Here is a 12,928-nt window from a genome sequence, read left to right as displayed (position 1 = left end):
AGGGTGTAAGTAGGGCATGCATTATTCGTTCGATATTGGTATTCGAATATTTCGAATACTAAATTTTATGGTATTCGAATACTTCGAATAAAACGAATTTTTCGAATACTGCTATTTTCAATATAATGTAAATTAAAAGAAACACTTTTTTGTCTATAATCATTTTAATAAGGATCAATTTGCTTAATACTATCATCTAACTTCAATAACTACTTTTAAAAAAAAGGCTGCTATTGAAGGTATTCGAAAAAATACTGTTCAAACGAATGAAGCCCCACATTGGTGATCTGATACCTGAACATCAATTTGGTTTCCGGGAAAGACACTCCACAACTGAACAGGTCCACAGAACCATAAACATCGTCTCTGAAGAACTAGAAAAGAAACGATACTGCTCAGCTGCGTTCTTGGACATAAGTCAAGCCTTCGACAAGGTCTGGCATAAAGGGCTCTTGTACAAACTTAAACAGAACCTCCCATGTCCGTTCTACGAAATACTTAGGTCGTATTTGAAAGACATATGCTTTGGAGTCAGATCTGGAGACTCTGGTTCTGCCCTATGCAACATAACGTCCGGTATACCCCAGGGTAGTGTTTTGGGGCCCGTGCTGTACCTATTGTTTACCGCTGACCTGCCAACAACTGCAAATACATTCACAGGAACCTTTGCTGACGACAATGTAACAATGGCAACACATGACGATCCAGTGACGGCCTCACTCTCACTCAAATCTGTGCATGTTCACGTAACCTTCACTCTCAGAAGAAACTCCTGCCCACCTGTTAAACTTAATGGTATCCAAATACCTCAGGCTGAGCCGCTCAGGACGTTAGGTATCTGGGCTTGCACTTGGACTGCAGGCTAACCTGGAGAAAGCATATAATATGGACAAAGAGGAAGCAACTAGATGCCAAACTAAAAAACATGATGTGGCTTGTCGGAGTCCAGTCACAGCTGAACACCAGTAGTAAAATGATGGTCTACAAAACTATCTTAAACCTATCTGGACCTACGGGATACAGCTGTGGGGAACAGCTGCCAACTCCAATCTCGACATAATCGAGCACTTAGACAAAAGCCGTACGTTTGATTTACCAAATGCCGTGGTATATCAGCAACAGGCTCATCTATCAGGACTTGCCATTGCCCACAGTCAGTGAGGAAATAAAGAGCCACACACTCCGCTACAAGGATAAACTTTCAAATCATCCAAAGTCATCAGTCCAACAACTCCTGATCATTGAAGGCTTCCTATTCAGCAGACTGCAAAGAGCTTGTGTCAGGCAGGAGTATCCTTAGTAGATTTTAGGACAGTTGAGAAACCGGATGCCCACTGAGGGCAACTGAGTCACTGGACTCCTGCTGATTTACTACAAACAAAAAATCTCAGTACCACAGGAGATAACTACACCATAACACTAGCACCATTGGAAACCATATGCCTGGCACTTTAACCTTTTTCGCGAATATTGGTTGGCACTTGAAGGGATATCTGCGATTGCGCGCACTTGTCCATAATCTAACCTTACCGCTAACTTCTTGCCTGCAGTTTTAAGTTTTATTAATAAGTTTGCGGTCAGATATTTTTACAATTTTTTAATAAGAAAAGCGTATTCGTATTGTTCGAAAAGACCGAATAATTACATAGATGCTATTCGAATAATAAATGTGGCGAATATCCGAATAATATGGATATCCGGATATCCGAATTGCATGCCCTAGGTGTAAGCAACTATTAAATTTTAAGGTCAAAGGTCACAAAAATCGGTTTTTTGCGCTTTTTTTGGAAATATCTCATTTCCTATGGGTTTTTTGCTATTTGTATTTATTATCAATATTGTAGAATACTAAATTCTCTACAAATTTTGTTTAAAAAAATTTTTTATACGGTGAACCGTTTTCGAGATAGAGGGCGGAGAGCGCGCGGTCACTGCATCACTTCAGGTCAACTTAAGCGGTTTAGGTTTTTCATACAAAAGGATTTTCCCGCTAATTCCCGTGGGAATTTCGGTAATTACTTGTTGTAAATAAGCTTTAAGTTTACTAAGATACCTACATGCCAAATTTCAAGCGTCTAACTTCCGTTAAGCGTTTAGATTTTTCATACAAAAGGACTTTCCCGCTAATTCCTGTTCCCGTGGGAATTCCTAAGTAAACTATAACCTGCCCAGGTGTATGAAGAATAATTGTACCAAGTTTCGTTAAAATCCGTCGAGTAGTTTTTGTTTCTATAAGGAACATACAGACGGACAGACAGACAGACAAAAATTTACTGATTGCATTTTTGGCATCAGTATCGATCACTAATCACCCCCTGATAGTTATTTTGAAAATATATTTCATGTATAGAATTCTGTCCGTCTGTATGATCCTTATAGAAACAAAAACTACTCTACGGATTTTAACGAAACTTGGTACAATTATTCTTCATACACCTGGGCAGGTTATAGTATACTTAGGAATTCCCACGGGAACAGGAATTAGCGGGAAAATCCTTTTGTATGAAAAATCTAAACGCTTAACGGAAGTTAGACGCTTGAAATTTGGCATGTAGGTACCTTAGTAAACTCAAAGCTTAGTTACAACAAGGAATTCCCGAAATTCCCACAGGAATTAGCGGGAAAATCCTTTTGTATGAAAAATCTAAACCGCTTAAGTAGACCTGAAGTGATGCAGTGACCGCGCGCTCTCCGCCCTCTATCTCGAAAACGGTTCACCGTATAAAAAAAGTTTTTAAACAAAATTTGTAGAGAATTTAGTATTCTACAATATTGATAATAAATACAAATAGCAAAAAACCCACAGGAAATGAGATATTTCTAAAAAAAGCGCAAAAAAACGATTTTTGTGACCGTTGACCTTGAAATTTAATAGTTGCTTACACCCTACCATATGTAGGTTTTGAGACAACTTTTAGGGTGTCAATATACACGTATTTACAGACTTACAGCTGGGTATCTCGAATTCCGAGGTGAACTTACTATAATGACTGGACTATATAGACGCTTTCCTTCGAGTGACGTCATATCGCCAGCGGCAAACTTATCGCGAACTATATTTTACTATCCAAAAGTAGGTAATTCGTCTATCTAGTCTACAATATCATCTGTCACATAAAATAGATCACACAATATAGTATTTTGGACTATGATGTGATGTCTTTAGTCCTTAACAGTAGCTAAATAAAAACCGATAGATCTTGATTCTAGATACATAATAATCATTAAAAGATGACATATTTATGTCAAACCCGTGTTCGATTAGCAATTAACAAGGCAATTATCATTGATAAGTGATAACAAATCACTCGACATGGAGATAGGAGCGGTAACGATTAATTCGAAATTAGGAATGGTCTTACAGAACAAAAACATTAATTAACCGACGCACAAATCGTTAGAGTGATAAGGCCCTTAGGATCAGAAAAAGCCATGAAAATTAAATAATTTGTACGAGCACAGAAATTGTAATTTAAACAAATACAATTTTTCAATGCGTGTAATCCCGAGAGCTAAAGAATCAATCTAGAAAAAATATCTATTTTTACTACAAACATGGCATAAGTCCTATTGTAAAAAATAATATAACAAAAAATATGGCTGGTACTTAGGTAAATAACAACTAAACACAACTCAATAAGTACATCACATTTACGGTTCTGGTAGCGCATTTTCTTACATAACTTTTCAATTCCTATCATTGGAGGTCCGAAAATATTTCTCATACAATTTGACACCATAATGATCATTCTTCATAAAAAATTTAAAACCTACATATTTAAAAACATAATCATTGATATTCATAATATCACTAATCATACACTTAGTTTTTACTAATATTTGTTTTCATATATTTTTCTATACTAATGATCGAAACTCATAATCATTCGAATAAATAACTATAACATTCATAAATGTGATGTATCCTAATATTTGTTTTCATAAATTTATTACTTATAAGTGTATTTATCGGTATCCTTCCGTTTGGCCAAAATACTTTTCGCCAAATTTCACTTCGCAAACAACTTATCGCCAAAGTTTCATTTCCCAAATGAACTTTTAGCAACTGTACTTTTCGCAACTAATTCATTTGGTCAAATTATCATTTGGCAAAATTTTACTTGGCAAATGTTTATATAGCAAATGTTTTATTTTGCCAAATATTATATCCCAAATAATTTGTTTGGTCAAATTGACACTTCACATACTTACCCATCGTTACCCACAAATCAAAGCATAAGGCAGATGATCATGGTTTTCACAAGAATTTTATGTAAAACAAAGAGATTGCAGAAAATAGTATGGTTGCAGAAAGTAGGTATCGCAGAAAATAGTAGGTTAGGTTAGGTTAGAACAGTGACCCTTAACGCGCGAAGGCGAGCGAAGCGTGCCGCGGCAGCGGCCGCCGAGCGCTAGAATCACCTCTATTGTTTAATGAATCATTTGGAAATTTCGATAAAAAGAATGAAATATGAAAATTAATTTATTATTATTGTTTTGCCAAATGAGAATTTGCCAAATAAAAATTTGCGAAACGTTGTTTGCGATGTGATAATTTGGGAAACGTTTTTTGGCCAAACATTAGTAATCCGTATTTATCCATATTATTGAAAATTAAATCATGATGTCTTTATTCGTATTAAATCGTATTTTAACATTAAATTAATATGAAATGGTCCAAAACAGGCAATATTTTGTGCCACAAAACTAACGTGACAGAAACGAATCGCTGCAAAACCGATTCCACGTAGTCTTGTCTGCCCTACCCCTAGAGTGTAATTTAAAAGCCGGAGGCGCGGAGGGAGGGCAGCCCTCGTCCGCGTCCCACAGCGACGGAGACGAGGAGATACCAATGCATGTTGCATGCTTGCTTTCATGCTGCATGCTCTGCATGCTTATTTACTTAATTAATTAATACCGGAGGCCCAATTGGGGGGGAATGGGATTTAAAAGGTTGGCAGCGCACTTGTGAGTTCACTGATGTTGCGGGTGTACATGGGCGACGGCAATTGCTTACCATCAGGTGATCCGTCTGCTCGTTTGCCCCCTATCACATTAAAAAAAAAAAAAAAAAAAAATTATACAGGGTGTTAGGTAAATGGGTATATGAGCCGACACTAACCCATGTTAACAAAGGCATATAAATGGTATGGTGAAGTCAGAAAATTGATATCTTCATTTTAATTATTTTAATTTTCATACAAATCGGATTTTATAAAATTTATTTTGTATGAAAATTAAAATAATTAAAATGAAGATATCAATTTTCTGACTTCACCACACCATTTATATGCCCATGTTAACATGGGCTAGTGTCGGCTCATATACCCATTTACCTAACACTCTGTATATGATTTTTTTAAAGATACGAGTAGGTATGTCTGTTATAAAGTAAATTATTCTGAACAACAACATTATGAGTTGAAGTATGTTCTTAGTAACAACATTATTAATTAAAACAATATGATCAATGAATGTTATGAAGAAAAAAGATCTGAAAATAAAAATTATGTATTTTGAATGGTTCTTGGCAGTAACAGTATTGATAAAAAAATTATGATTACTAACTGTTATGAGCTCCGTTGGTAGTAATAAAAATGTATAAATAAAAAAAGTATGAAAAATAAAATTATGAAGAGAGATTATTATGAACACAAATCGGTAGTAAGACAAAGAATAGGATTTAGAATTTTATGTGAGCCAATATAATTAATAATGTTGTTACTAAGAACATACTTCAACTCATAAATGTTGTTGTTCAGAATAATTTACTTTATAACAGACATACTCGTATCGGTTCTATATTGGCTCACATAAAATTCTAAATCCTATTCTTTGTCTTACTACCGATTTGTGTTCATAATAATCTCTCTTCATAATTTTATTTTTCATACTTTTTTTATTCATACATTTTTATTACTACCATCGGAGCTCATAACAGTTAGTAATCATAATTTTTTTATCAATACTGTTACTACCAAGAACCATTTAAAATACATAATTTTTATTTTCAGATCTTTTTTCTTCATAACATTCATTGATCATATTGTTTTAATTAATAATCTTGTTACTAAGAACATACTTCAACTCATAATGTTGTTGTTCAGAATAATTTACTTTATAACAGACATACTCGTATCTTTAAAAAAATCATATATAATTTAATAGAGTAGATAAGCATGCAGAGCATGCAGCATGAAAGCAAGCATGCAGCATGCATTGGTATCTCCTCGTCTCCGGCGCTGCGGGATGTGCAGCCCTTCCGCCCTTGCGTAACGAGGCTCAGGCGCCCGGGTGAGCTGGAGCGGCTGAGGCTGGTCGCCGAGGCGCCGAAGGCGCCTATGGCGATCCAAAAAGCCGAAGCTGCGGAAGTCGTGGGCGAGGGCTGCCCTCCCTCTGCGCCTCCGGCTTTTAAATTACACTCTAGGGGTAGGGCAGACAAGACTACGTGGAGTCGGTTTTGCAGCGATTCGTTTCTGTCACGTTAGTTTTGTGGCACAAAATATTGCCTGTTTTGGACCATTTCAAATTAATTTAATGTTAAAATACGATTTAATACGAATATAGACATGATTTTCAATAATATGGATAAATACACTTATGAGTAATAAATTTATGAAAACAAATATTAGGATACATCACATTTATGAATATTATAGTTATTTATTCGAATGATTATGAGTTTCGATCATTAGTATAAAAAAATATATGAAAATAAATATTAGTAAAAACTAAGTGTATGATTAGTGATATTATGAATATCAATGATTATGTTTTTAAATATGTAGGTTTTAAATTTTTTATGAAGAATGATCATTATGGTATCAAATTGTATGAGAAATATTTTCGGACCTCCAATGATAGGAATTGAAAAGTTATGTAAGAAAATGCGCTACCACTCGTATCTTTAAAAAAATCATATATTATTTAATAGAGTAGATAAGCATGCAGAGCATGCAGCATGAAAGCAAGCATGCAGCATGCATTGGTATCTCCTCGTCTCCGGCGCTGCGGGATGTGCAGCCCTTCCGCCCTTGCGTAACGAGGCTCAGGCGCCCACGCTTGCTTCCGCAGCTTCGGCTTTTTGGATCGCCATCGGCGCCTTTGGCGCCTCGGCGACCAGCCTCAGCCGCTCCAGCTCACCCGGGCGCCTGAGCCTCGTTACAGCGGGCGAGGGCTGCCCTCCCTCTGCGCCTCCGGCTTTTAAATTACACTCTAGGGGTAGGGCAGACAAGACTACGTGGAATCGGTTTTGCAGCGATTCGTTTCTGTCACGTTAGTTTTGTGGCACAAAATATTGCCTGTTTTGGACCATTTCAAATTAATTGAATTTTAAAATACGATTTAATACGAATATAGATATGATTTTCAATAATATGGATAAATACACTTATGAGTAATAAATTTATGAAAACAAATATTAGGATACATCACATTTATGAATATTATAGTTATTTATTCGAATGATTATGAGTTTCGATCATTAGTATAGAAAAATATATGAAAACAAATAGTAGTAAAAACTAAGTGTATGATTAGTGATATTATGAATATCAATGATTATGTTTTTAAATATGTAGGTTTTAAATTTTTTATGAAGAATGATCATTATGGTATCAAATTGTATGAGAAATATTTTCGGACCTCCAATGATAGGAATTGAAAAGTTATGTAAGAAAATGCGCTACCCACATTTACGTATCTACGCAGTCAGAAAGTTCTACCACCACGCAAGACATTTTTAGCAACTTTACAGGAGTTTGGACGAAACGACGTGTCTTTCGACTCTGTGGCGAATGGCATTAAAATGAAAAACCGCCAAAAATGATTTACCTACCTACGTGTGGTGATAGAACATAACATGGGAAAAATTGGCCCTTACATTAAACTAACATTTTCGGTCAGTTTACAAATAACATTTCTGATCCAATTAAAATTGTAACATTTGAAAAATTACTAGAATTATAAGTGTCAGTAACTAACTTTGGATAAAGAATTTATTAAGTTAATAACGAAATTACTTAGTCTATGTTATTACGTTTGGTGTCTATTTCTTTAAGATCTCGTCATACATTTGCTACCTTATTTTAATTTATCACCATTTTATGGACCTGAAACAATTGTGTACCATAAGTTATAATATTCTCTAATTTTCTTAATGCAGCAAATTCTATTCAAATATTGCATTTTAAGTTGTAATTTAGTAAACAGTGTGCCTAGCCTATAGTGGTTGCTCACTATAAGACCCTTTAGGTATACAATGCGAATCTTAGCGGTGATCCGCGATAGTAATGCGCTACTTACAGCATCGATATAGTCGCAAATCGTTTAACTTTACGCACATGCGTTTCTAAAAGCTGCTTTTAGAAATGCATGAATCTCTATTCAATCGCGTTTTTATAAATTGAGAATTTTAGACGCGCGTTTGGTCGCTGCAAAAAGTTACAGTATATCTAAGGTCTAATTTAGCCTAGGCGCAGACCACCGACTTTTAGTTGGCCGACAGTTGGTTCGGGCTGTTAAACCTTTACCTGGTAGTGGCAGAATTGTTGCCACCATATTTTGAACCTTATTGAGGAAATATAAGGTACAAAACTAATGAAAAATATTTTTCTCTACCAGTTAAAGGGTTAATCAATATGGAGATGTATGAAAGTGCGCACATTACAACGATTTGGTATCGGCCGATTCTTCATACAAATTAGAATCGGGTCCAACTATCAGCTAACTAAAAGTCGGTGGTCTACGCCTAGGCTTAAGACTAAAATCCAAGTTTTTGATTTAGGTATTTATTGTAAAATATCTCATCGTAGTTTGACGTGCTAGCGATTATAATTTAGGTTTAAAACTTACATAAACTAGGAACTCGCATTGACCAAAGCACTGTGTTGCTGCACTTGACTGTCACAGTTTCTGACCCGTCGAAAGTGTTTGACGTGCTCACTACCTCGCCAAATCTTAGGGGTTGATTAACTAGAAATAAAAATACATTTCCATGGTTCATTATTCAGATAAGGTGAATAGGCTAACCAAAAAATGGTAGCTTAAGTAAAAGGAACTGCCAAAAAAGGCCACCTCCAAAAAGGGTCATTAAAGAAAAATCTTCAAAAATCTAAAATTTCTTTGTATCTGTCCTCAAAATTGATAGCAAAAGTTCATTATTGATTTAATATAAATTTTGTTTAAGAAAGCAGCTATAAAAATATTTTACCAACCTAAATTCCATTTCAATCCAGTAGTTGTTACATAACTACAAGTCTCTCCAATAGGAACTAATGAGCACCAAGCCCTTTTATGGAATCTTGTCTGTTCAGGGATGCTTATTATGTGCTCCCCAGGACACAAGAGCCAGGAGACTGCATCGTCTGTTATTATGTAAACCCTTGTGTTAGGACTAAGCAAGGCCTTTTCTGTGGCCAGAAATAGTGTTTGAATGTTCCCTAAAATCTGATCTAGTCTTCCAGAACTCTGACAGATAGTTAAAACATGGTCAATCTGAAAACAAACAAAAAATGCATTAATTAATGTAAAATATTAAATTTCATTTTGCATTGTAAAATTATAAATAATTAGGATTTTTTTTATTAGGAATGATATCAAAAAATAATTAAGTATTGTTAGCCCATGAAAAAATAAACAAAACTCATTTATTTTTGCAAATAAACTTTTAGAAAGCACTTTTACACGTCCCAGTATTAACCCTACCTCAGGACAACTCAGGACAATAAATGGGCCAGTGCTGAGAAGAAGCAGCACAAGAAACTCAGTCACTTTTAATAAAAGATTAAAATGATACTTATTATCATACCTCCATATCAATTTGTTGGCAATGTTTACATAGTTCTATCAATGCTTTGGTAAAGTCCGTGTAATCTTGGTCTGGTGTGTGTATCACCTGCGAAGAAACTTGAGTAAATATCAAAGGTTATCAATATTGACATAAATAATTATTTAAAAACATGATGATTATGCACAGATGCATGAGTAAAAATTACAATGTTACTGGTGGTATTACTATTTTTAATACGTGGAATATTATGTCTTCTTATTATAATGATCCCATGATTGTATGAATATGAGATGCATGCAGAAGAAAAGACTTGTAGAATAAAAAATTACAAAAGTTTTGTTCCCTGTCTTTCTCGCAAAATGTGGTAAAATATACAGGGTGTCCCAAAAACAATGGATAACCCTGTAACCATCGATAGGCCTCGCCATGGTCTCCCTAACGTCCAATTTTGACCCCAGTAAAAATATCACCGTTTTCAAGATTTTTAAGTTTTTGTGCATTTTTAGAAAATTGCCACCTGCGATTACTTTTTCTCATGCCATTTCTACAAATGAGGTTACTTTTCAATCTAGTTTTTTTCCTTATCACAAGGGATAGTTGGGTTATCAAAAGAAAATATTAAAGTTCAACAAACTAGTTTACAAGTATGAAAATTTTAAGAAATTGCAGAGAAGAAGGAAAAATTAATTCATTGTCTTGCACTTTTGATCAGCCATCGTGTAAAAAAAATGTAGGAAGACCATCGTGCCCATTACCTTAAAAACTTCCTTGGTTAATTGAAATTCTAAAAAGGTATCACAAGCCTATGTATTCTGTATTATTTTTATCTTATGGCTACTTGAATAGCAACTACTATGAAAACTGCAAGAATGAGTTTTTCTCGTAATAGTTAAACTAGGACTGCATAGTGGCATTAAATACAAGTGGATAATTTTTAGCGTAGGAATTTTAATAAAGCAACATTTTATCATGATCATCATCATCATTTTAGCCATAGGACGTCCACTGCTGAACATAGGCCTGTACCCCAATGATTTTCATAATGACCGCTTGGTAGCGGCCTGCATCCAGCACCTTCCTGCTTACCTTTATGAGGTCGTCGGTCCACTTTGTAGGTGGACGTCCTACGATGCGCTTTCCGGTACGTAGCCTCCACTTTAACCCTGCTGCCTCAGTTTTGCAAACTACTGTGCCCTGCCCATTGCCACTTCAGCTTGCTGATCCGTCGGGCTATGTCAGCGACTTTAGTTCGTTTACGGATCTCCTAATTTCTCATACGGTTTCGTAAAGAAACCCGAGCATAGCCCCTTCCATAGCACGCTGTCCAAAAAATCCACGTTGCCGAGCCGTGTATTATCACGCGTATCTGTCTATAGGCACATTTATAAAGTTTAAAACAAAAATTAAGTAATCGCAAAAACGCAGAACGGACGCCCAATGGGGCAACATGGTTAAAGTGGAGGCTACGTACCGGAAAGCGCATCGTAGGACGTCCACCTACAAAGTGGACCGACGACCTTATAAAGGTAAGCAGGAAGGTGCTGGATGCAGGCCGCTACCAAGCCGTCATTATGAAAATCATTGGGGTACAAGCCTATGTTCACCAGTGGACGTCCTATGGCTGAAATGATGATCATGATGATGATAAAATGTTGCTTTATTAAAATTCCTACGCTAAAAATTATCCATTTGTATTTAATGCCACTATTCAGTCCTAGTTTAACTATTACGAGAAAAACTCATTTTTGCAGTTTTCATAGTAGTTGCTATTCAAGTAGCCATAAGATAAAAATAATACAGAATACATAGGCTTGTGATACCTTTTTAGAATCTTAATTAACCAAGGAAGTTTTTAAGGTAATGGGCACGATGGTCTTCCTACATTTTTTTTACACGATGGCTGATCAAAAGTGCAAGACAATGAATTAATTTTTCCTTCTTCTCTGCAATTTCTTAAAATTTTCATACTTGTAAACTAGTTTGTTGAACTTTAATCTTTTTTTTTTGATAGCCCAACTATCCCTTGTGATAAGGAAAAAAACTAGATTGAAAAGTAACCTCATTTGTAGAAATGGCATGAGAAAAAGTAATCGCAGGTGGCAATTTTCTAAAAATGCACAAAAACTTAAAAATCTTGAAAACGGTGATATTTTTACTGGGGTCAAAATTGGACGTTAGGGAGACCATGGCGAGGCCTATCGATGGTTACAGGGTTATCCATTGTTTTTGGGACACCCTGTATACTTAAAATACAAGCCCCTTTGGTGGTTTATTATCATTTACTTTGAAACTACCTACATTTAGATTGGTAGAGGATTTAACCTTACAACTTTTTTTATATTTCTGTAGAATATCCTGGCCGATGGAGTCAAAATCTCCAGTTATCAAATCTGGGTATTTCATTGTGCTTTGTACATTTTCAGGTAGTTCCTTGAGAAATTTGTCCCATCTTGTTGTTCCACCGTCAACAGTCATTCTTACTAGTGCTGGAAAGAATATTTAGTGTCAGAAAGAAAAGCTTTTATATAAAATTGTGAATTTATCATAGTTAGAGCAACTTACCATTATTCCATAGATTTGTGATGAATTCTTGTTTCTGTGATATTGGTCTGTTCAATATTACAATTGCATATTTGGCCTTCGTTTGAAGGGATCTTGTAATCAATTGTGTAACGTCCCATTTCCAACATCTAAGTAAGTTACAAGAAGTCCCACAGTTGTTGAGCTGCATATACAAGACATTAAATATCATTCCCACCTACAAAATAGTTTTTATACAACTAGAATCTCGTGAGAAAGAAAGGGGGCGTAATTTGTAATTTTAGCAAGAAACGAACCCAATGACACTCGATTATCGAACACTATATTAATTCACGACATTAATGTGAACTTTGTACTATTTTTCGCACAATAACAACTCTCAAAAAGTAAGTAAATAAGGTAAATATTAAAATCAACGTAGGTATACAATAACTTGTCGGTGAATATACTAACCCTATTATTTAACATTGTATTATTTATGAAATCAGTAAACGCAGCTACAATTTTACAGTAATTTACTGGTTTCTAATATTTACAACGTTTAATTAAACTTTTTAGCAAACTTTCTTTCGGCAATTTTGGCAAACTGTTTTGCAA

The 12,928-nt window shown here is 35.3% G+C and overlaps 1 protein-coding gene across 4 annotated transcripts; it reads right to left on the bottom strand.

Moving 5' to 3' along the window:
* Positions 1-7,725: 7,725 nt before the first annotated feature.
* On the bottom strand, positions 7,726-12,928 carry LOC135073799 (thiamin pyrophosphokinase 1). 4 transcript variants are annotated; one of them, XM_063967978.1, is made up of 7 exons: positions 12,785-12,928; positions 12,353-12,548; positions 12,089-12,276; positions 9,809-9,895; positions 9,216-9,495; positions 8,854-8,973; positions 7,726-8,111 (listed from the first exon to the last, which is right to left on the bottom strand). In XM_063967978.1, exons 1-7 carry the CDS (start codon positions 12,797-12,799, stop codon positions 8,104-8,106), a joined length of 894 nt encoding a protein of 297 aa, XP_063824048.1. In that variant the 5' UTR covers positions 12,800-12,928; the 3' UTR covers positions 7,726-8,103. The 4 variants fall into 4 exon arrangements, with proteins under 4 accessions (XP_063824048.1, XP_063824050.1, XP_063824051.1 ...); XM_063967980.1 differs by having other exon boundaries at positions 12,113-12,276; XM_063967981.1 differs by having other exon boundaries at positions 12,353-12,515.

The sequence above is a fragment of the Ostrinia nubilalis genome, chromosome 8 (assembly GCF_963855985.1).
Source record: "Ostrinia nubilalis chromosome 8, ilOstNubi1.1, whole genome shotgun sequence".
In the NCBI taxonomy this organism is placed as follows: domain Eukaryota; kingdom Metazoa; phylum Arthropoda; class Insecta; order Lepidoptera; family Crambidae; genus Ostrinia; species Ostrinia nubilalis.
The sequence above is the reverse complement of the archived record's forward strand: the minus strand, read 5'-3'. Positions and strand labels throughout refer to the sequence as shown.

What these genes read in the sequence shown, in the direction of transcription:
- LOC135073799 (XM_063967978.1), bottom strand. An exon ending in AATCCTCTACCAATCTAAAT is followed by an intron (nt 9,896 to 12,088) that starts GTAGGTAGTTTC and finishes GTTTCTTCGCAG; the next exon opens with GTGATACACACACCAGACCA. An exon ending in TGGATTGAAATGGAATTTAG is followed by an intron (nt 8,974 to 9,215) that starts GTTGGTAAAATA and finishes TTTTATTTCTAG; the next exon opens with TTAATCAACCCCTAAGATTT.